This window comes from Rhinopithecus roxellana, chromosome 15 (genome assembly GCF_007565055.1).
Source record: "Rhinopithecus roxellana isolate Shanxi Qingling chromosome 15, ASM756505v1, whole genome shotgun sequence".
Lineage (NCBI taxonomy): Eukaryota > Metazoa > Chordata > Mammalia > Primates > Cercopithecidae > Rhinopithecus > Rhinopithecus roxellana.
In genome coordinates, this window is record NC_044563.1 from 41,585,642 (window position 1) to 41,610,122 (window position 24,481).

Here is a 24,481-nt window from a genome sequence, read left to right on the forward strand (position 1 = left end):
AACCTTGAGATCAATGGAAACAGTGTATAGATTTTTAGGTTTACTTACATGCTACTGATCTTATTTTAAGATACTTCAGAATATGTTATCAAAAAGTGTTTGCTTTTCTTGCAAATGCCCCAAGTTTGGGAAATATGCAATTTGAAGCCAAGGCATTACTGCACTTTTTATAACACACTTGAAGTTTTACTAGCTGTTCCAAAAGTGGAGTACTGAGTATTGATAAATAGCTTAAGTGGAGGCTCATATGAAATATTAACAATTACCCCAGGGCCTTAGAGCAATTGTGATCAATTCTGGCACAGCATCAAATCAATAATTTTCTTTGCTACTCTAATTTTTACTTTTTTTGTATTCTGCAAGTAATGTGACCGCAACTGTTACTAAAATTGCTCCTGAGATGAGGACACCCGAAACACAGACACACGGAGAAGTTCGTCCGCTATTCCTCTCCTCATTTACTAAGCTCACACGTCTAGCCTGAGGATTTGGAAACACTGTACAATTGTGCACTTAATGTGCACTGTTAAGGGGTAAGCAGATACCAACCGGGCTGTCTAAAGCGCAGCCTCAAGGCAAGAAGAAGGGTTCTGGGTCGCAGGGGATGTGAGGGCGGGGCGGCCACTTTGCTGCGGAAGATACCCATAGCCAGTGAGCAGTGAGGAAGTGCGAAGAGAGCTATCAGTCTCTTGGACACCTTCATTTTCTGCCCGGTACATTTATCCTCCGCTATTGTCTGGGCTCCACTTCCGATCCCCAGTTACTACCAGCAGTAGTCCAACCTATTGCGGCTGGGGCTAGCGCCGGCCTCCCGCAGCTACCTCCGCCTCTTCCCGTTTCCTCTGCGCCTGCGCGACCGGAAAATTCGCGAAGGTTCCTGAAACGCAACAGATCGTCTCCGGAAGCCGGTAGCCGCCTCAGTCGTCAGACCGGTGCTAGCGACTCGGGAGTGGCTAACGCATCCTCTCGCCGTTCCCGGTGCTTGGCCCTTGCCTGTGACAGTGGGAAAAGAAAATGGCCTTGCTGTGCTACAACCGGGGCTGCGGTCAGCGCTTCGATCCCGAGACCAATTCCGACGGTAAGAGGAACGCGCCGCCAGCCCTCCCGCCCCTCTCCACCTCGTCAGTAGGGGAGGCCCTTTGGGCCCGAGCGTGTCCGCGGATCTCCTGCAGCCCTCCTCGCGCGGCCCCAGGTCCATGCCCCTCCTGGGCCTCTCTTGGCCGCCCGCACAGCCCGCCGGCCGCCCCTCTGGTGCGCCGCGTTCCCTTGGCGAGCGCCGGGCCCCGGCGCCTGACTGCCCTCTGCCTCTGCGGAGAGAGACGCACCTCTGGATCCACGTGTTTCCCCGTCGTCCTCTCACTCCTTTTAAGTCGCCTGGAATTTAGAACACCTTTCTCCTAGGGGAAGCAAAAGTTAACGAGGTGCTGGTGAGCTTGCTTTGTAGCTCCCCAAGGAGTGTTGGCTGTGATTGCCTGCGCGAGAGGGAGGGGTGGCTGGGATGAGCAGCGGGTTGCCCTAGCATGTAAGCTCTTCCTTGTAGAAGTTTGTGTTCAGTCGATCCACTGTTACAGACCTCTTACAAGTGTTCTTGGTAAGGCACAATACTCTGTATTTTTACGCTGTTTTGATAGGTTCATCCTGGTGGCACGTTAGTTACCTTTTTCTTACTAGCGGCATTTGTTGCTTGTTCTTGTTGTGGCCTCCACGTTTTACTACCATGCTGACTCCACTATAAAATGAGCGAATGTCATCTACAGCACCTAGATGTCGATTTAAGGATACAAAGCGAAAATGAGTATTAGATGAAGGACGGGAAGTGATCAGTGAATTGAAGTTTTGATTGATAAAGAAGATGATTCCTTGCGTATTGTGAGAAGTGACAACACGTTTTCAGATTGAATTAGCATTTAGTTTATGTTTTCTGCATGCCAGACATTACCGCTTTATCATCTTATTTAATCTTCATAACAACCCTGGGACGCATGCAGTGTTACTTAGACCCTTTTGATAGAGAGCTCAGTTCAATGAGGTAGTATTAATAACATCTTTCATTATTGTGGAGATGAAAACTGATGCCTTTTGAACTCTTCACCTCTGAGATGTTTGAAATACTTGTTTTTGGAACACAAGTAAATTGATGGCGCTATTTAAAATAACACCATTGATACAGGGTTTTAAGGAAAAGGAAAATCCAACCTATGCAATACTTAGGTTACCGCCACTGAGAATTTTATGATGCAAATATGATGCTATTCAAGAGGAAAATTGTGAGACTTCAGTGGATGACAAAATCGAGAAATGATTTTAAAGCCCTTTGGTGTTGGCAGCCTATGTAAAAAATTAATTGCACTTATGTCTGCAGATATTCTGCTTTAATATAGAATACAGGAGAAAGACTGACGCTTTGCTTATGAAAGAGTAAAGTTCAGGGGAGATAGTCATTTGTTGGAAGTCTGTATCCATGTGTGAACTGTTGCAGTGCCTAGGAAACAAAGCGACCAGGAAAACCGTCTCAAAAATTGGGTGGTCAGCAGTATCAGTTACAGCAGAGAAATTTCAATAAGATCGCTAAAAGTATATTTACTTTTGCGAAATGACGGTTTTTAAAGAGACTTAGAATAAATTTTTCAAGTAAATTGAGTGAATGGAAGGAGAAGAAAATGGAGATACGGAGTAGGAGACAAAAACTACAAGGTTGGTTAGGAGGTTTTTTAGGAAGAGGTTTGCCTTTGTACAGTTGACGGAAGTAAGTTAAAAGAGGTAAATACACAAGCAAGTTACATTTTGCGTAAGCCAGATGCTCGATCCGTTATCTTTAAATATTTCTTAATCTACAATAAATCCTTTTTTTTTTTTTTTTTTTTTTGGTGCTATGGCATAATTACCATGCTTGTTGACTTAGTCTCATGATTTATTTTTTCTCCTGGGGACAGAAATTAGACTCCCTTTAAAGCTGATGGAACGTTTAAATTTTTAACGCAAGTTAAAAGGTGTTTAAGGGAGACACAGTTGGTAACTTACATAGGTTAAACACTTATTCTATAATAAACACAGCTTCACAAACAGTATTTTATTTAATCGACGTATACAAGGAAAACTGAGGGAACTACTAGCGAGCAGCTCAGTGAGAAATTTAGCCAGGGTCAGACCCAATGTTAGAAGCCCTGGACACTTAACCACTACTACTGTGTTGTAGCTTCTCACCCATAAAATATTAATTTTACCAAAACTCTTAAAACTGATAAAGAAAGGATGGACATTAAAGAAACGATGAAGAATGTCCATTTGCTTGTTACTTCTTGTTTTTGAAAGCAGTGGCTTTCAAATTGTGTTCATACTAGTTGTATGGTTCAGATCTGACTCATTCCTGCTGCCATGCTGCCAAAATTGACTATCATTGTGACATTTTATGCCTCTGACTCTGTTACACATTGTGTGTTTTATGTTTAAGTTTAGTGTTTGAAAATACTGGATCTATTCTCTACTTCCATTCCCCTCTCAACTTCATGTCCTTTTGTGTATCCTTTTTTACTTCCAGCCTCCTTTTTCGGCCCTTAATTCCACAACTACCCTTAATTAATAACATCTTTCTGATCCACGCGTTTACTTACTATATCGGGAAGAGACCTCTAACACTTTCTACATTAGCTGGTATCTATGCAGCACATGGTTACTAAGGAAGCAATACTGGCTAATAACGGAGCGGGGAGATTTCTGTGAGCACCATTAATGAATTACTTTGAGGCAGCACCAGGAATCAGGTGGTAGAGCAAGGGTGCCCAATGTTTTGGCTTCCCTGGGCGACATTGGAAAAAGAAGAATTATCTGGGCCACACTGGAAGAAGAGTAATTTGGGCCACACATGAATATACACTAACACTAATGATAGCTGATGAGCTTAAAAGAAAACAAAAAAGAAAAATTCATAATGTTTTAAGAAAGTTTAAGAATTTATGTTGGGCTACATTCAGAGTCGTCTGGGGTGGCATGTTGGACAAGGTTGTTGTAGAGCATTGAAAGCTAAATAGAATTGAAAGGTTGAAAGATAGTCTTATAAGCAGATTGCGGAGGGATGAAGCTGACTGTTACCTGATTTTTAAAAACATGGTACTCCATCTTGCAAATTGCTGAGACCAACTCGGTCGTGGATACCCTAACCTGGTGGCGCTAGAGGAATTAAAGACACACACACAGAAATACAGTGTGTGGAGTGGGAAATCAGGGGTCTCTTAGCCTTCAGAGCTGAGAGCCTCGAACAGAGATTTACCCACGTGTTTATTGACAGCAAGCCAATCATAAGATTTACTAAAAGTATTCCTTACCGAAAATAAAGGGATGGGCTCTGGCTAGGTGTGGGCAGCATGAACGTGTCCTTAAGGCACAGATCGCTCGTGCTATTGTTTGTGGTTTAAGAACGCCTTAAGCGGTTTTCCTCCCTGGGTGAGCCAGGGGTTCCTTGCCCCCATTCAGGTAAACCCACGACTTTCTAGCATGGGCGTCAAGGCTGTCACGAGCATGTCACAGTGCTGCAGAGATTTTGTTTATGGCCAGTTTTGGGGCCAGTTTATAGCCAGATTTGGGAGCCTGTTCCCAACACAAATTGTAATAAACCCCTTTACATAAGAGAAGTAAAGATTGATGGTGTAGTGGGGAGGGAAGTACAGAATAACACCCAGTGAGAATCTTGAAAATAGCCTGTAGAAGTTCAGAGTTTGTTTGTTTTTAAGATGAAGTCTTGCTCTGTTGCCTAGGCTGGAGTGCAGTGGCCTGATCTTGACTCCCTGCAAACTCTAATTCCCAAGTTCAAGCAATTCTCCGGCCTCAGCCTTCCGACTACAGGCATGCACTACCACGCCCGACTAATTTTTGTATTTTTTAGTAGATGAGGGGTTTCACCATGTTGGCTAGGCTGGTCTCAAACTCCTGACCTCAGGTGATCTGCCCACCTCAGCCTCCCAAAATGCTGGAAATACAGGCGTGAGCCACCGGGCCGGCCTAGACGACTTTTTTTTTTTTTTTAATTAAAAAGTAAACTTTAATGTCAAAAATTCACACTTGGGGAAGGCAGAAAGATCACACACACGGCTGTCACTTCACACTTGGAAGGTTGCACAGTGGCCAGGCAGAGACGCTCCTCACTTCCCAGACGGTGCGGGGAGGGGGAGAGGGGGTGCGGATAGAGGCACCCTAGTCATCTTTTTAGTGAGGTTTGTAGCTTGGAATTGACTGCTGTCTAGGAAAGTTAAATTAGCAATTAGATACTGCAAAAAATCTACAGTATTTAAAATCTTGAGCCTGTTATTACAAAATGCCTTTTAGGAAATCTCTTGTGAAGCTTTTATGGATTAATGCACGTAAGAATACTTCAAGTTTGATAGTATATTTGTAAAAGCAGATTTGAAAAATGCTGGTCAAAATTTGGGGGTTTGAAGTTTTGGTACTAAACAAATTTTACTACCAAGATTAGGGGAATATAAAATATAATTGTTACACGTAAACAATTCTGTATTTTTATCCTTAGTCATCATACTCTTGAATTAGAATTATTACTATTTTAATATAGTACACTTTGTGCTGCGCATCAAACTCAGTCATTTGTACCTTTTTAAGGTACCTGCATTTGGAAAAAGGATTAAAGGTTAACACCTTAAGGAGATGATCATGTATACATTTTTCTTCATTGTAAAAAGAGTAGCACTTTTTTCCTTCTGTTTTCTGCAGATGCTTGCACATACCACCCAGGTGTTCCAGTCTTTCACGATGCATTAAAGGTAGGAAGTATATTTTCATTTTCTTCATATCTGTGTAGTAAATTGAGAGATGTAATACTAAATCTTTGTTTTCTCATCTTTTTTTGTCAGCTAGTGACTTCTTAATGACCTTTGGAGGGGGGGTGCTTTAAGTGTATACTCCACTAAAGGCAAAGAAAAGAGAGTAGATGGTGATCTTCAGGTCTTTTCCAGTTACAAAATTGTGTTTTAATTCTCTCTCTCTCGTATGTGTGTGTGTGTGTGTGTGTGTGTGTGTGTGTGTGTGTGTGTTTTTGAGATGGAGTCTCACTGTGTCGCCCAGGTTGGAGTGCAGTGACGCGATCTCGGCTCGCTGCAACCTCCGCCTCCTGGGTTCAAGCGATTCCACCTCAGCCTCCTGAGGAGCTGGGATTACAGGCACCCGCCACCATGCGCAGCTAATTGTTGTATTTTTAGTAGAGACGGTTTCATCATGTTGACCAGGCTGGTCTCGAACTCCTGACCTCAGATGATCCACCTGCCTCAGCCTCCCGAAGTGCTGGGATTACGGTGCCTGGTCTTTATTTTCATTTTCTGCACCCCTTTCTTCACTTTCCTAATTTTGGGGGGAAATAGAGTGGTCATATTGAATCTCAGTCTGTCACTACTGGCTAATAACAGCTCTGAATTTTAGAAAAGATTGTTATAAACACTTAGTGCCAGTCTCGGGACAGAAGTGCCAGTCTCGGAACAGACATGTAAATTTAGAGTGTTTTTACTTCAAAGAAATGTTACCTGTTTTCCAGCTATACTTCTTTGATGTTCTGGAGAATTAGTAGAATTTTGTTTGACTAGATTTTTGCTGGTTGTCTTTTTAAAATTCATGATAATAGGATACATTTAAAGAGTTTCCTTTGTGTATCTCAAAAGATAATGCTGTGGTAGGGCTGCCATGGTTTTAGGTTCTGCAACTTTGGTTCTCAGGAACATAAGCAGTCTTAATATGTTTAAATATTGTTGGTGCCCTTTAAATGTCTAATTATACCTTCCAGAGAGTAGTTAGACTGTTTTGGCACTTCACTGTTACACCACCAAATCTAACAAAAGATGTATTAGTCTGGTTAGTCCTGAGTGAGGAAAACAGAAGACAAGTAGGGCAAGTTGAGACCTTACTCCTCTATACATTTTTTTAGTTTTTACAAATCTTTGTGGTGGTGGAAACTGTGGTGCTGTGGAAATGTTTATTTTTCCTTTTGGGGAATTTTATCTTTCCTAGACTGACATTTATTCTGTTGTTTTTGTTTTACTGTATCTTTTTCTTTTTTTCCCTATTCTGTTTTCCTCTTAGCTCTTAAAGGTAACCTTTGGCTGTTTTCTCTCATTCAGTTCATTCATTCGTTTTCTCAAATGTCACCTCTACACTGGTGGCTCTTACAACACATTTCTATTTATGTGTCTCATTGGCAACGTCAGACCAGTTTCTAGTGTGTACCATTTATTCCAAAAGCAGTCTACCTCTCAACTTTACTGCTCCTAGTAATGATACTACTGACTTTCTGATCATTTGGTCCATTGCCTGTTTTTTCTCTTACCTCATTGTTAATCACTCCAAGTCTTAATGATTTCACTTGGAAGTATTTTTGCTTCTCTCTCTTCTGCAGTTGTAGTGTTTATTATGGTCTCTATTTTATAACCATTTCTTAAAGTCCTAGACTTTCCAAGGTTATTGGATTTCACAGTCCAGAAGATTTCAGACACAATGTATATACATCAATAAAGGGATACTAGTTGATTGACCAAGTAAGAAGTTAAACATTGCATTGACAAAAGAAAGACTATTTTAGTATCGGAAGGGCCATATTCGGAGAAAAGGACAATCTTGCTGAAAAAAGACAACTAGCAACCTTATATTCATGTAACTTAAATTTATCTTTCCTTTTCTTATTGTACTGAAGACTAGCATAGAATCCAGATTGGCATTTGGAAACAGCTGGCCTATGTCATATTTTACATGTATGTATCACAGTATCTGACATAATTCAGTACATGATTAAGACAGTAGAACTTTTTTCTTGTAGAATAACTTTTCTGTTGACTATATTATTGATGCTATTTAAACCCTATATTTAAGGTTGTAGTGATTGATCTACATCTCAGAGTAAAAGATAATTAAATTTCAAAATAAAGGAAAAGTTGAATTATAGGATATTTGAAACTACCTTTAAAGAAAAGGGACCTACAGGTGCATATTATGAGAAAAATCACTACCAAATTTTTATGCAGTCTTTTGAAAATCAGCGAGGTCCAAGTGGATGTGTGCAAAGTTGCCTCTTAATCTGAATTTAGTCCCAAATCTTCATCTGAAGTTCCAAGTTTTGAGATTTTGCATTTTTGTTTCCCTGTTCTCTGTAAACATTGGAATTAAGAGATAATTATTAAAACCATTTTTTGGTAAACTGCTTGATAGTTTGTTCAAAAGTTACAAATAGTAATAGTTTCTGTGTCTTTATGCTTCTCGCTGAAAAGATCACCTTCAAAGACTTATTAGTGCTTTGGCTGCTATGTTAGTTAATCTTTGTTGTTCTGAAAATAGAATGCTTATTGTGAAACTGTAATAGATTTTGGTTTAAAAACTAAATTATAGTTATTATCATTAACTTAATAGATTTTAAAAGTTAAATACCTATACTTATTTTGAATATTGTTTATGTGATAGTTTTAGGAATTATAACGTGTTTTTCTTCTAATAAGCAGACCCGATTGTTGAAAAGAAAAGCCATTTTTGTTTTATAAAGGTGCTTCCCTTGATGATAGGGCACAGCACAAATCACTTTAACATTGGTTAATTGGTTTTTTAAAAATCAAAGATTAATATTCATTTTACTTGATTAGGTGAATTATATGCAACACTGAAATTTTGCACTCTATGTATACGCAAGTTACTGCAGGATTCAAGTAGATAAGTGCAAGTAGAGTGTTTTAGTGGGTCGTGGTTCCCATGCAAATAGAGTTTTTAATTTCTTTCTCTTGTTTTCCATAGGGTTGGTCTTGCTGTAAGAGAAGAACAACTGATTTTTCTGATTTCTTAAGCATTGTAGTAAGTATTAATTTTTTTTTCTAGATTATCTTCCTGAAAATACATGTCATAGAAAGCTTCAGATTTGAGGAGTCTGATTTCTGATACAGATTGATTGGTGTCTTCATCAACTTCCAGATAACACCTTTTAAAAAGCAGCTCATCTCCCTTCCACAGCTTGTAAAATAAAGAATCTGTTTTGGAAGTTAACGTTTTAAGATATTAGTTACCTGCTTATCATTTTAGATTTGTTCTTTCTGTTGTGTTGAAAGAACATCAAGAAGGATAAAGTGGTGAGCAACAGTTTAAAGCCTTTTCAGTTAGGAACGATAAAGTTTTATCTAAGATGCTGTTGAAATATTTTATATACCACTTTTATATAAAACCATTTTATTTACCACTAAGAAAACTAAAGCTACTAACAAACTGATAATGCTATTGATTGCATCATTTCAGAGGTGTTAAAGAGTATATATAATTCAGGAGAATGTAGTAGAAAAGTAACTAACATTTGTTGAAGGTTATCACCTGCCAAATGTGCCAGGCATTATATTATTTAACCCTTTCAGAAAATATCTTACCCAAGATTACCTCCATTTTACAAATGAGGAAATGGAGGTTTAAAAAGATTGTCTTGCTTAAGGTCATGTAACTAATGAGTATGTTGAGAACTAGGTCTCAAATTGAGGCCTTTTTGTGTAACAGATTTTTATGTGTAACTATTTTTTACAGTTCTTTGTGAGATTCTCCAGAATTCTTCTGTAAACAAGAGGTTTATGCTGTATTTTTAATCGAATAAGTAGATGTTTATGAAGTGTAATTCAAAAACTTTTTTAAAAAGCATTCAGAGATTCAACAAATATAGCACATTTGGAGTTCTGTTTTTAATTTCTTAAATTCAATGTAATGAAACTGGAGAAAACATGAAATAGAATCAATAAAGAATTGAAAATATAGTGTTTCTATCATGAAATGTAAAATATATAGCTCTTAATGAATATCTTTCATTAACAGGGCTGTACAAAAGGTAGACATAATAGTGAGAAGCCACCTGAGCCAGTCAAACCTGAAGTCAAGACTACTGAGAAGAAGGAACTATCTGAATTAAAACCTAAATTTCAGGAACACATCATTCAAGCCCCTAAGCCAGTAGAAGCAATAAAAAGACCAAGGTACACTTGATACAGTTACATATTTTTGTCACACTTGAATAAGTAGCACTTGTGCATGGTACTTTCCTTTATGATTTAGCATGATACCATTTGTAGCTACTATGTAGGCCACCAAGCTTTGAACCATTTGGTTTCTCCCTTAAATCTGCCTTAAATTTTTATTTCTCTTCAACTTGAGAGCATGTACACAATGCAGCTATGTAACAGATTTGCATATTGTATTGTCATAATTACAGGGACATGTATCATCAGGGTGGGGAAGTCACACATTTTTCTTGTGCACAGTGATGTGGCATGGTAAAATTCTTTGAAGCAGTTTTCCATGTCATGGAATCTGTTTGAAGTAGAAAATAATGCAGAGGCCTAATCATCCATCTTTACTTTCAGATCCCTGAAAACTCCTGTTAATCTCATTACTACTGGTCAATTTTTAGTGCATTTGATTTAGGTGACATATTTGTGAAAGTCTTAAAAAAGCTTTTGCTCATTGTGCGATAGAATTGTACAGATTCTTCATACTCACCTTCTGATAACCAGACTCTGTATTCCCACACATGTATATTGAGTACCTTTGTTGAACCAGGTCTTCTTCATGCTACACTTGAGTACTAAATTGTTTTAGAAGAAAACTACAGAACTTAAAAAAAAGTGAATTTTTTTTTTGGTTGCAAGTAGGCATCTATTGTAATTTTTATTCATGCTATGAACTCATGATTTTCCCTTTATTCTGCATTGATCCTGCTTAAATTTATAGAGTATTGAATAATATAGAACCAAGATAAGAACCCTAAGAAACTTTAGATACTTATTTGTTCATTACATTCTGAGTACAGATTATTGCTAAGGAAACTACTCAGGATGATTTTATTCTCTCTCCATCTTCATAGAAGAGACCTTTGAATGCTTTGTTGGCCAATTTAGCAGTTAGAAAAATAATTGGGAAAAGACAAAACTTCTGTCATGGCTCGTTGTTAATCTCTTTAGTAATATAATAGAGTCTGTACTATAATAGTATGAGTTAATTTTATCTCTAAATGTTGAGCCATTATTTTACTAAAGGGCAGTAAGAGGCCAGGCACTGTGGCTCAAGCTCATAATCCAGCACTTTGAGAAGCCTAGGAGGAAGGATCCTTTGAGCCCAGGAGTTTGAGACCAATCTGAACAAGATCCTCTCTCCAAGAAAAAAAAAATTAGCTGGGTTTGGTGGTATGCTCATGTAGTTGCAGCTACTCAGGCTGAGGCAGGAGGATCTTGAGATTGACTCTTTAAAAGAGGAAAAGAAAAAAGGCAGTGAGATGAGAAAAATTAAATATTTTATCCTAAATTCATTTGGTGGTATTATACAAATTATGAGGATGTAGGTTTTCACTTTTTTTTTTTTTTTTTTTTTTTAAGAGGAACAGTCCCTCTCTTACCCAGGCTGTAATGCAGTGGCATTATAGCTCACTGCAGCCTTGAACTCCTGGGCTGAAGCCATCCTCCTGCCTAACCCTCCCTGGAACTATAGGTGTATGCTACTATTACTGTATTCACACTGTTATGAAGAAAGTGATTTATAAAGAAATCACTCGAGACTGAGTGATTTATAAAGAAAAAGAGGTTTAATGGACTCACAGTTCCATATGGCTGGGAAGGCCTCACAATCATGGCGGAAGGCAGACGGAGTAATAAAGGAATGTTTTACATGGTGGCAGGCAAGAAAAAACCGTCAGATCTTCTGAGACGTATTCGCTATCATGAGAACAGCATGGCAAAAATGCATCCCCATGATTCAGTTATCTCCCACCAGCTCCCTCACACACCTCGTGGGGATTATGGGAGCTAGAATTCAAGATGAGATTTGGGTGGGGACACAGGGAAACCATATCAGTGACTGACTAATGTGTTTTATTTTTTGTGGAGACAGGGTTCTTTGTTGCCCAGGCTTCAAGCAGTCCTCTTGTCTCAACCTCCCAAAGTGTTGGAATTATGGGCATAAGCGACCATGCCTTGCCTATGTACTTTTAAAATGCCTCTTTCGTCAGATTTTTCATTGTGGATATAGAATGAATAGCCTGCAATTTTTGTTTTTGTTGCTGTGTTTATTAATATTAATCCTTATTTATTGAATGGACTTAAATAAATTGTGTATACAACACTTAGCCATTATGAAATGTTAGATGTTTTTTTAACCCTACTGAAATTGCCTTGCAATACGATTATATCTGAATTTACAGATCCATATGCCAGTGTCCACATAAATTATCCCCACTGGTAAAAGTGAGCATGGATTCACTTAGAACTTATTTATATTTCATGTTCATTATGTGCTCAGCATTTGGCTTGGACATGGGATATAAAACTACATTATGGTCCCTTCCTCAGCATTACTCATCTTGAAAAAGTTGAATTCCTAGTCTATTCCCTTCTCGTTAGTGCAACTGATTAATAATTAAATATGCTGACAATAGCATGATTATTTGAGACTTGCTATTCTAATATAAGGAGCTTTTCTTTTAAGACAGAATGTAGTACATTGTAACAATTATTTATAAAATACCTTCTTTTAACTTTTTAATGGGAATCATTTGATTCCCAAAGCATTTGGTTTCTCAAAAAGCTTTTAAGGTTATTAATTTGGAGTACAAAGAAATATTTTGGTATGTAAATAATGGTAATAAGGTTTCAAAATTCTCCAGCCCAGATGAACCAATGACAAATTTGGAATTAAAAATATCTGCCTCCCTAAAACAAGCACTTGATAAACTTAAACTGTCATCAGGGAATGAAGAAGATAAAAAAGGTAAGATTTTATTTTGTTTTATTGTAATTATTTTATGGTGCAGTTAAGCAGTTATCCAAAAGAGAGAACAGTAGTTTACTGCATATAAATATGGAAAAGTAGCAAATTGTAGTTAAGAAACTTTTTTCTTCTAAATGTCAGATATGAAAAACTACAAATACTCTAGAACCTAATAGTTTAATTCCATGTCTTTATTCAAAATGAGAACCGATATTAAATTTTTTTTCTTTTATGGTTCATTATTTTTTTAAGAATCAGCTAAATTTCTTTGATATTTTAAAATGTTTTCTTGTACATTATACAAAATATATTCACTATTCTCTGACTTTATACCTGGTACCATGGGAGGAAAACACCCTTTCATGATTTATTTTACAAAGTTAAGATATTGGATATAACATTTTGTTATGAAAAAAGTTGTTTCCTGCATTGTCGAAGACACCAGATACTCAAAAGAAGAAGAAGAAATGTGTCATATATCATTTTGTGGATATAAGCAAAACCTAGTCACAGTCATTTTTTAAAAACTACTGTTTTCTGGAAAAACCTACTTTTTAAGAATGATGCCACAGTGAAGTTCTATTTTAACTTTTTAACTTGATTTTTTTTTCTTTGTTTCAGAAGAAGACAATGATGAAATTAAGATTGGGACCTCATGTAAGAATGGAGGGTGTTCAAAGGTATATATTACAAAATTCGTGATGTGTTATGAAGTAAAATTTTAATTTTGAGAAAAGTGCAGTTCACTGACTCAATTCATACATTTGCATGCATGTTATATATTGGACATTATGCTGGAGACTAGGGCTACAATCATGGGTAAGAGACTCTGAGTAGCATCATGTCCAGTAGAATAATGAAAACAAGTAATTCCAATTTACTTAACATTTACTGAGCACTTATTATGTGCCAGACATTTTATGGGCTGGAGACATAGTATCAAATAAAGCAAACATTTCTGTTCTTATGTAGCTGATATTCTAGAATGGGGAGAAGAGCAACAAATAGGTAGGTAGATACTACAAAATCAGGATGATAAGAAAATAAAACATACTAACGAGTGCTTAGCCTTTCTTGAGATAGTAACACTAAATCGGAAATCTTCATATTGTACTGGATGGATTATGTCAACCTGGGTGAAGTGTTTTGGATGCAGTAGCATGAGCAGAGGCTTTAGAACTTGGCTATTCAAGGAATAACAAGGTCTGTGGAGCTTGGGCAAGGATAGCAGGTAAGAGAGAGAGACAAAATTATGGTGGTTCTTTTGAGCCAGGATGAGGTATTTGGGCTTTATTCTAAGTATTATGAGAAGCTATTACTTGCTTTACGGAAGGGTTTTAAAAAGATTCTGTGACTGGTGAGTGGTAAATATGTGGTGACGGAGCAGGAGTGGAATTGGAAGAAGAGAAACCAGCTAGGATGCTATTATGGAAGACCAGATAATGTGATTGGAGAGTAGTTTGTTGAGAAGTGATTAAATGTGGGCTGCAGTCAAACATACCAGCAAGGCCTTTTCCTGCCTCTTGCTACTTAATATAAAACTTGCATATCTTCCAGCATTTCTTCTCCCTTTCCGTTTTTCTCCATTGCTTTTACGACTTTATATTATTTTGCATACTTATTTTGCTTCTGATCTATACCATCTAACCCCCCGCTGAGTAAAAGTTGTGAGGATAGGGATTTTTGTTGTTCTTGTATCTTCAATGCTTAGAACAGTGCATGTAGAATGAATGATAGAATTTAAAAGTACAGATGGTTCCCAACTTACCATGGTGTAACTTAAGATTTTTTTGACTTAACAATGGTCTTATCAGGCTGTAACCACATTGTAAGCAAAGGAGCATCTGCCTGTATTAGCAGGATTTGCTAATGGTTTCGATGTGAAGGGAATTCAAGCATCTGGGTGGTTGGTGACACCATTGACCAACAAGGTGAAAATGGGGTGGGGGCAGGTTTGTACTTTTTCTTCATGTTAAATTTTAGATCATTTAAGGAATGGAGATATAATTGTATTTACATGTGTATGAGGTAGAAATAGTAGATAAAAGGGAATTAATAATTACTGGAGTGGGGAAGGCAGTGCAAATGGTAGGGTAATAGAGGAAGATCAAGGAGAAGGTATCAGATGCGTTTTGAAAAGTGAATGACAGGAAAAACAGAGAAAGGGTATTTCAAGCATAAGTGATAGCAGAAGTATGGAGAAAATGATGTAATGGTACAAATTTGCTGCTGTGGAGTTGAGATTAATAGAGATAAGTAGACCTGGCCAGATCCTAAAAGGGTTTAGTGGTGCAGGGAAGTTAGATCGTACGTTAGATTGTGGAGGCCATTGAAATTGAAGAAATTTTTAGTCTTTTTCATTGAAACATAGCATTGAAGTTTGTTAAAGGATATATCAATATAAATTTATAGTGGAAGGGATTTTCACAAAGTTAAACACACCAGCAGTGCAGAGCACTCCTTATGTATTTTCTCATTCATTATCTCCCTCAAATGTTTTTCTGTCAATCAACATAGGTTTTTTTCTGTTTCAGAGTTTAATGTAAAAATAACCATAGAATATGTACTCTTGTTTGTCTTCTTCTGCATAATAATGCTTGTTTTATTTATCTTTGTTGCATGTAGTTATGGTTTTGTCTTATTTCTTTAAAGTACGTCATTATTTGAATGTGCCACAAATAATTTCTACTTTATTTGTCCTTTAATTTAAAAAAATTTTTTAATAATGCTATTATGAACATTCTTTTTGAGATGGAGTTTCGCTCTTGTCACCCACCCTGGAGTGCAATGGTAGGATCTCGGCTCACTGCAACCTCCACCTCCCAGGTTCAAGTAGTTCTTCTGCTTCAGCCTCCTGAGTAGCTGGGTTTACAGCCGCCCCCCACCACGCCTGACTAATTTTTGTATTTTTACTAGAGACAGGGTTTCACCATGTTGGCCAGGCTGGTCTCAAACTCCTGAACCTCAGGTGATCCACCCGCCTTGGCCTCCCAAAGTGCTGGGATTACAGGCGTGAAGCCACCGCATCTGGCATATTATGAACATTCTTGTGCATGACTTTTGTGACACATATACACATTTCCATTTCTAGTGTTTTGGATTTTTTTTAAATTTTGGCATATGTGCATTATACTTATCAATTAGTTCAGCATCCCTAATCTGAAATGCTCCACTGAGTATTTTCTTTAACTGTCATGTTGGCTCTCAAAAAGTTAACACATTTTGGATTAGGTATGCCCATCTGTATATCTCTAGCATTAACAGATACTTCTACATAGTTTTCCAAAGTGGTTGTATTTCTGCCAGCAGTATGTGAGGCTGATTCAACTTGTCCTGCAGTTTGTTAACGTTTTGTTATACCATTTTGTGTGTGTGTGTGTTTTAACCATTCTAGTGTGTGTAGTCTTTTCATCGTGGTTTTGATTTGTACTTCCTTCATGATGACTGCTTTTATGTATGTTTATTAGCCATTTGTGTATCCTCTTGTGAAGTGTGCAGAATCTTTTACCTGTCTGTCTAATGTCTCTTTCCTACCAATTTGTAGGAATTCTTTATGTATTTTATCTGTGACTCTTGTCAGAAATTTTGTGCTTTTTCACTGTCTTAATGATGACTTTGATAAACACAGGCTTTTTAATTTTAACAAAATCCAATTTGTCCATCATTTTCTTTATGACTAGTGCTTTCTATGTTCTATTTAAGAACCATTGCTTAACTTCAGGGCTGTGAGTGTTTTCTCATATGGAGGCACATTTAAATATGTAAATGACCTAGAACTGATTAATGTATAAGGTGTGACATGGATGTAAAGAACTTTAAACAAGAGGGTGATAGTAATTTGATAATTAGATAGTAGAAAATAGAAATCAAAGACTGAGAAATAGTAGAAACTTGTTAGTATAGTCTGCTTAAAATCTGCTAGCTTATGAGGAAGATCAACAAATTGATATATTCAGGTAAAATTGATGAGATTTCATTATAGACTACCTATGGCTAGAGGGAGAGGAGATGCTGAAAAGGAACTAATGGATTTTGCTTTGACAAACTGGGTCTGTATGGTGCCATCAAATAATATGGGGAAAAGAATAGAATGTGGGGGCAATAACATTAAGTTTAGTAGATGCTAACATACCGAGTTTTGTGTTCTTATGAAATATCTTAAGGAGATATACACATCTAGTACTGTACTTTGGATTTATAAAAGATGAACACAGAATTTTATTTTTCTGTTTGTAGGTAGTGCTATAAATACAAAAATAGAAAATATACTACTGGCTACATCCATGTTTTATTAACATAATTTTTTGTGAATTCATCTGTAGAGCCTCCATCTACAGCAGCAATGGGGCCCGGATCTTCCAGACAAACCCTGGATATATATATAGGTCTGCAGCTCATTTTACCCTTTATAGGGATAAGAAATCACCATCACTCTAGAACTTCCAGAATTGCTTATTAGATTTCTCATATTATTTGATAATACCTACATGGAGTTTACTGTACACATAAGTCATGCCATAACTGTATTTCTATTGAGAGTATTAATCCCTTGATTTCAACATTGTTTTCTAAATTAGTACTAAGTAAGTACTTGAATATGATTGGATGGGATCTCATACTCAAAAAGCTGAAAGTATCTTAATATGACTTTCTCACAGGGACCTAAAACTTAACCAAGTCCAAAAGGGAATCATTTTTCATTTTTTAACAGAATGGCATGGGATGGATTTATGGATTTTCTAGGTAGTTGTCATTTAAGTATTTTGCAAAGTTCATAGAGGTCAACAGTACTGCAATATGTATGATATGTAACTGTGAGATGCACAGCTAATTTTTTTTCTCTTTGTTTCATTTTTAGACATATCGGGGTCTAGAGAGTCTAGAAGAAGTCTGTGTATATCATTCTGGAGTACCCATTTTCCATGAGGGGTAACTTATGCATGACTTATTAAAATACTTTATGGTAGAATTTAAAAAGTTAAACCTTTCTGTCTTTAAACATTGTTTGCCATGCGGGGTTATTAGGCATTTTACTTACATTGTCATTAACATCTTCACAATAGCCTACACAAACACAGGGGTTTGTATGTTGTATGTTTATACATGAGAAAACAGAAACAAGGTTACAGTTCTTAAGTGGTCATTGTGATATAAACCACCTGTTTCTCTTTATATCCTGTATTTAAAAGTGATGCTGTCTATTTAGGGTAAATGTTTTGTTTGAAGGACTGTCCTACACACTGCAGGGCATTTAGAAATTTGGGCCCTGGGGCACTAAGACACCATTATCCCAAGAAGACGCATACTTTTCCACATCCTGCAGTTGAGAGCCTCTCTTCTGTATTATGCTCTAGTTTACAGAAATGCAGCACTATGTAAACATCTTACGCTCTGTTTCCACATTCTTCAGGACTTGAAACCTGAAGTTTTGCCGTGATTTTTGACTTCCTGTTTTTGATTTATCTCAAGTAAACAATAAGTAGGTTTCACCTACTTTGGGATTTGTTGTATAATCATTCATTTTTAATTTGTTTATATTGGTTTATTGAAATAGATTATAAATCTTTGGTCATACAAGTTTTTGGTAGCTTCACAAGGAAAATAGAGTGTCAGCCGTCAGTGAAAAGCTGATTTGGAATAGGTGATGATTTTAATTGACTTTATTCAGGAAGACTAAATGTTTCAGGTATCGCTTGTGTAAGTGTCAACTCAGGAACGCCAAGATTACTATAATAAATGGCAACCTGGTTTTAAAATATAGTCTTCCTGATATACTGTCCATTCATTTTTAGTTGTTTAGTAATTTAGACACTTGTAAAATTAGTAGAGTTGTATACTTACTGACTTCTTAAAAATCAGATTTATCCCTAAAATACTTCTGGATTTAATTGGTTGTGAGATTTTATTTCTGAAGTTTTTCTGTGATAATTTAAAGGATGAAATACTGGAGCTGTTGTAGAAGAAAAACTTCTGATTTTAATACATTCTTAGCCCAAGAGGGCTGTACAAAAGGGAAACACATGTGGACTAAAAAAGATGCTGTAAGTAACGTAACTCTTCCAAAAATAGCACACTGTGTTTATATTCATCTGAGTCATTTTTTAAAGATTTGAAATTATTCTGTCTTTAGATATTTTTTTAAAAGTTTTCTTTTTTCACCATAGACCTTTAATATGACTGCAAAATAAAATGAGTATGAGTCAAGCTGCCAGTGCACTGCCTTTTGAGCAAAATAGCCATCATCTGTTTTGATGCAAGCTTGTGGGGTTTTGTGAAATAGTTAAGCCTGACAAAATTGAAGCATTTTTGTCTTTTTTAATTAATAAAATTAGTTCCATGGCCTCTTCCTGCTTTTTGTTTTTTAAAAATTACTTTTCTGTGAATTTGGTGATGTTACAGCATTTAGACCTGATTATTCTTTTGGCCACTTAAAACTTCAGTCATTTACAGATGCACAAATCCTCCGTCTAGTGGCCAGACACGAGGATTACAGTCTTGCTTCAGTGGAATTCTTCTGAATGCCTCTGTTTGCTAATGGGATATTTATCAAAAAGTGGGGGGGAAGCATCATTTCCTACTTCCTTGGACAACTTTTTAAAAAGACTTCGGGGCTATGCAAATAATTTCCCAAAACCCCATTAAATTGTAAGAGGATGAGCAACTTTCTGCTCAATAAATTTTTGTCTTTTAGCTATTAATGTATTTTATAATGTATTAAGTTTTCAAATTAATTTAGAGATTTCAATATTTGAGTATTCTGTAGTTGCTGCCCCTCCCTGCCCTTTTATTTTCTTGAGTCAGAGTCTCACTCTGTTCCTCAGGCCGGAGTGCAGTGCAGGCTCATTGCAACCTCTGCCTCCCAGGTTCAAGCAGTTCTCCTGCCTCAGCCTCCCTAGTAGCTGGGACTGCAGGCACGCACCACCATGCCAGGCTAATTTTTGTATTTTTTATAGAGACGGATTTTCACCATCTTGCCTAGGCTGGTCTTGGACTCCTGACCTCGTGATCCACCCACCTCGGCCTCCTAAAGTGCTGAGATTATAGGCATGAGCCACTGCACCCGGCCCTAGTTGCTGCTTTTTAATGACACATGGTTGGATATTATGAAAATACCCTGAAGTTATAAAAATTCATCTAGCACAAAACTATCAGAAATGTTTTTAAATAAAAAGTGAGGGAATCTGTATTAGTCCAAAAGTTTGAAAATTTAAGTTTGAGAAAGTAAAATACTGTTTTCTCTTATGTTAAGTTTGGAAGTATAATCCTAGATAAAATGATGTAATTTTTCTTGTTTTTTAATGTATGCAAGTTTTAAGTAAGTTAGTAGCTAAGGGCAAAAATGTAAGTGATATATATAATTTAAATTTAGTTAATGTAATTTTATCAAAGCGAAAATAGTACCGTTTACAAGAGTAGTGTCTCAGAGTTTCCTGAATTATGTAACTAAATTGTTCTCGTTTATGTAACAAATCACCATTTGCCTCTATAAAAAATATACTGGTAGGGCGGTATACTACTGGTATGTAAGGATTATTTTCATAATCAGAAAAATCCAAAAATCATTTGTTCTTTATTAACATGGGAAGAAAGTAATAACTGGTCAGATTTTTTTTTCCTAGGTTCTGATTTGTAGAAAATAAATAAGGTTTCTCATGCATGAGGTTAAGGTGTTATCTGATTTATCCCAGTAAACAAATGTCTTTCATTTCAGTCTTCGAAGAGTGTTTTGATGACAGTACTTAGTAGGTTACAGAATGTTAAAATTGGATTAAATTAAGTAGGAGTTCTTAAGTTGTCTTTTTAAATGTGCATCAATATTAATGGTCCTAAAAGAGAAAAACAAAGGGAAGGAGTAAGTGTGTTCTCAAATCATAAAATTTATGAAGAATCTTTATATCATGATATATTTTGTTGTTTAAGCCTCTAGGGAAATTTAGAATTTTTTTGTGCTTAAAGATAAGTGCTTAGTTGTGCGCGGTAGTTTTTTTCTCAGTTAGATGGGTCAGATTCCTCTTTTTAAGAAATTATGTGGCACTTTTTTAACTTAAAACGTTTCTTTTTATTTACAGGGGAAAAAAGTTGTTCCATGTAGACATGACTGGCATCAGACTGGAGGTGAAGTTACCATTTCAGTATATGCTAAAAATTCACTTCCAGAACTTAGTCGAGTAGAAGCAAATAGCACATTGGTAAGTACATCTAAAAATTTTGAGTAAAAATTCTTTTCTATATGTCATTCTTTATGTTACTATATTTTAAAGTATTGTTTATATCTCAGCTGATTTGTGGGTAAGATTTTATATGACTCCCATTAAAAAAAATTAAATCTATGAAACTATTTTAAATGAAGATTTCTGCATAATAGAGTTACTGCTGAACCATTCTGGAGATACTGTAGTAGATTTATCAAGTAATACAGTACTTAGTTATCCGTGTGAAACTTGAAGCCAATTACTCTTTTTTGTCAGCAGCTCTTCTCATATGAAACAATACAGTATTGGCAGTTTCTTAAAATAGCTTAATTCATTTTTGTCAGTCTTATTTTTATAATCAGTGTTTGATACCATAAATCTTCAGTTTGAATTTGATCAATTAACTGTGTATATCTTTTTCAGTTAAATGTGCACATTGTATTTGAAGGAGAGAAGGAATTTGATCAAAATGTGAAATTATGGGGTGTAAGTATTACAAATTTATAATAATTTTTTTTCTGATAACTTAAGAGATCATTTGTAGAATAAAAGACAGTGCTATAGTAAACATTGATGCAAAGTATAGATCCATAACTTAACAGTGTATCCTACCAAAAAGTTTAAGTCTAGATATAAAAGAAGCCTTTAGAAGCTTGGATTTGAGATTAGTGGCATAAGCAAGTCTGATGTTTTCCTCTGAGACTAATAGAACCACCGAAGTTTCCTGTAATTCTCTTTGATATGTTACAGGTGATTGATGTAAAGCGAAGTTATGTAACTATGACTGCAACAAAGATTGAAATCACTATGAGAAAAGCTGAACCAATGCAGTGGGCAAGCCTTGAACTGCCTGCAGCTAAAAAGCAGGAAAAACAAAAAGACGACACAACAGATTGAGTGGGAGATGGGAGGAAGGCTATTACATATTTCAGAATTCTTAATACTGTGTGAAGTGGTGGCTTGCTGCTGTAATCTTTTGTTTTGTTGTTGTGTTACTGAATGTGGCATTTCAGGGTTAACATTAAGTTCTTAAAAGCCAAAGCCAGTTTGTCTTTTTGTGCCTCTCATCTTTCTTTTGTGTTATGTAAGATTGATTGATTATTCATTTCTCCTTACTGGTAGGAACCATAGTTGTGTCCTATACTTGAAGAGGCTGGAAAATAGCCCCTAACCATAATTGCGGTATTTCTTTGTATTTCTCTGTTAAGCAAAGAAATATTAAGGAACTTTTTTTTTATGTCTTCGTATTATTCCATAATTAGTAAAGCAAGATGAAATATCAAATTTCAATCAGTTTTTTCATGGATTTGTGTTCTTACAGTACTTGAAAATATTTAAGGAAGACATGAAGCTCTGCAGTTTTTTTCTATGTGGGATGATTACTTTTTTAAGGAGGATTAATTCTGAGGTAGTATAGTAAATAAAGGGGAATATGTGAATTGTTTAACAAATTTAGAATTTGTTTACAACTACTTGAATTTTTAAATTATGTCAAAACTTACATTACTTGCCAAGCAGTATGATGTAAGAGTATAGGAAATATAAATAAGAATACAGAGATACCAATTTGGTTACAATTCACCATTTTATAAGACTAAGCAATAATCTTAAAAACCTCTTTCCTGAATATTTAAATGTGTTTGTATGGTGTTATGACTGATTGTTACTGATTTAGAGACTAAGCCCTCTTAAAACCTTTAGTTAAATATAAAAAGAAATTATATATACCTTGCCTCCCTGATGGAAAACTATATAAAATTGTAGACTTAAAAGGTTTGTGGAAATACATTAGGATATCAGAAAACTAAATATATGGAGTTGCTTTATGACTATTACATGTTAAATAAAATAGCTTAATTCTTTTGGATTTTTTTTTTTAAGTCATGAAGAGCTTCACAATTCTAGTGATACAGTGTTGATTATATATTGTACTTTATTTATATTAAATATACGTAACACAGAACTAGATCATTTGGATACGTTTGAGGCAGTGCAGAGCTCAAGAAGAAAAATTAGGAAATATTCTGAAGGCCAGAACTCTGGAAGAACTTAGAAAGTTTGGGAATAAATTAAACTTATGTAGATTTAAAATTATAGGGGGTTTATTTCCCAAACCCCTTGAATCATTTCTTTTCCTTGGTATTTATGGAATTCTTACAAAGAAAAATTTGTAGAAGTACTATGTTCGTTAATAAAGCATATATGTCATTCTACTACCAATAGCAAATAACTTAGATGTAGTTAATATAATTGTTAAAAGGTTTAGCTCTGTTACAAATAAAAACAAAAAGATCTGGCAACCAGACTTTCATGACATTACACTGCCATGACAAGAAATCTGGGCAGTAAATGTTGGACCCACATGGAGTACATAAGCATCTAATACCTTGAGATGTATTTAAAATTTTTCAAGTTATCTTCCATGATTTAGGAACCATTTAGAGACGTAAAGTCTTTATGGGTTAGGGGAAAGGTTGATACTTAGTTTGATTAAAGGCAATGATTAATATGCCTTTTTGTTAATACTTCTTTCTGAGGCTGTTTTCCCCTAAACAGTATCTTAATCTTTACATGTAATTGAAATATTATTTAAAGCAGTGAGTTACTGTAACCTCAGATTAGTTGCATTGATCAAAACATTGATTTATACACACACACACACACACACACACACACACACACACACACACGGCTTTTATATTTAGTCTGGTTGCATTAGTGACCATGGTATTTCATTTCTTTCTTCTTAAGGAGCCTTTGAATTTCTTGTCCAGATAAAAATCTGAATGATACTTATCTTAGACTTAAAGGGACACAGTTGTATCATTAGGTAGCATATGTTTTACTCTCAGTTTGTCAAAAAAGTTAATAAAAAATGCTTATTGATTTGTTTCTCTAGAAATTTGCTTTGTCTTTTTTTAGCATTAAAAATAATTACTGTAGCAAAGCAGTCAAAGTTAGGTGTATTATATGTGTACTTGGTGACTAAACATGGGAAATCTAAAATGCTATTTTTCTTTCATAGCACATTTACTAGTATAAAGGAAGTAAGGTCCTAATAAATTGAGCCTTTTTTTTAACCTCTTTGACCTAGTTTTAGGTTTACAGAAAAGTTGTAAAAATATAATACAAGAGTTCTTTATATCTTATATTAATCTTAATGTTATAATCTTACGTTATCATAGAACATTTATAAAACTTAAGAAATTAACCTTTGTATAATACTATTAAATAAAGGAGAATATTTTATTTTTACCATCTGTTTTTAGTGGAACTCTTCAAGGTCTTAAGACTTGTCCTTTTTGGTAATAATTTAAGCCAGCAATTTATAAACAATTAAGATATGATTAGGAATCAACAAATGTTTATAGGTTGAAGATGTAACTTCTTGGTGTAACTATACTGGCAAAGGACTGTAATGGTTTTACTTTATTCTAATTTATATTTTTTACAAGGATTTAATTAAGAATTTTCTTAAGAAAATTATTCAACCGTCAAAGTGAAGAGAAACTTTTAAAGAGTTCTTGCAA

General features: G+C 35.7%; 1 protein-coding gene across 1 annotated transcript; it reads left to right on the forward strand.

The window, feature by feature from the left end:
- The first annotated feature begins 609 nt into the window (after positions 1 to 609).
- CHORDC1 (cysteine and histidine rich domain containing 1) lies at positions 610 to 23,840 on the forward strand. The gene is made up of 11 exons (XM_010356477.2): positions 610 to 1,078; positions 5,722 to 5,771; positions 8,770 to 8,826; positions 9,820 to 9,977; positions 12,656 to 12,759; positions 13,381 to 13,439; positions 17,618 to 17,688; positions 18,695 to 18,800; positions 20,829 to 20,948; positions 21,375 to 21,437; positions 21,702 to 23,840. Exons 1-11 carry the CDS (start codon positions 1,015 to 1,017, stop codon positions 21,846 to 21,848), a joined length of 999 nt encoding a protein of 332 aa, XP_010354779.1. The 5' UTR covers positions 610 to 1,014; the 3' UTR covers positions 21,849 to 23,840.
- The last annotated feature ends 641 nt before the right edge of the window (positions 23,841 to 24,481 follow it).

Coding starts and splice junctions, on each gene's coding strand:
- CHORDC1 (XM_010356477.2), top strand. CDS start 1,015: ATGGCCTTGCTGTGCTACAACCGGGGCTGCGGTCAGCGCTTCGATCCC. Junction 17,689..18,694: donor GTACCCATTTTCCATGAGGG/GTAACTTATGCA, acceptor GATAATTTAAAG/GATGAAATACTGGAGCTGTT. Junction 20,949..21,374: donor TAGAAGCAAATAGCACATTG/GTAAGTACATCT, acceptor TATCTTTTTCAG/TTAAATGTGCACATTGTATT.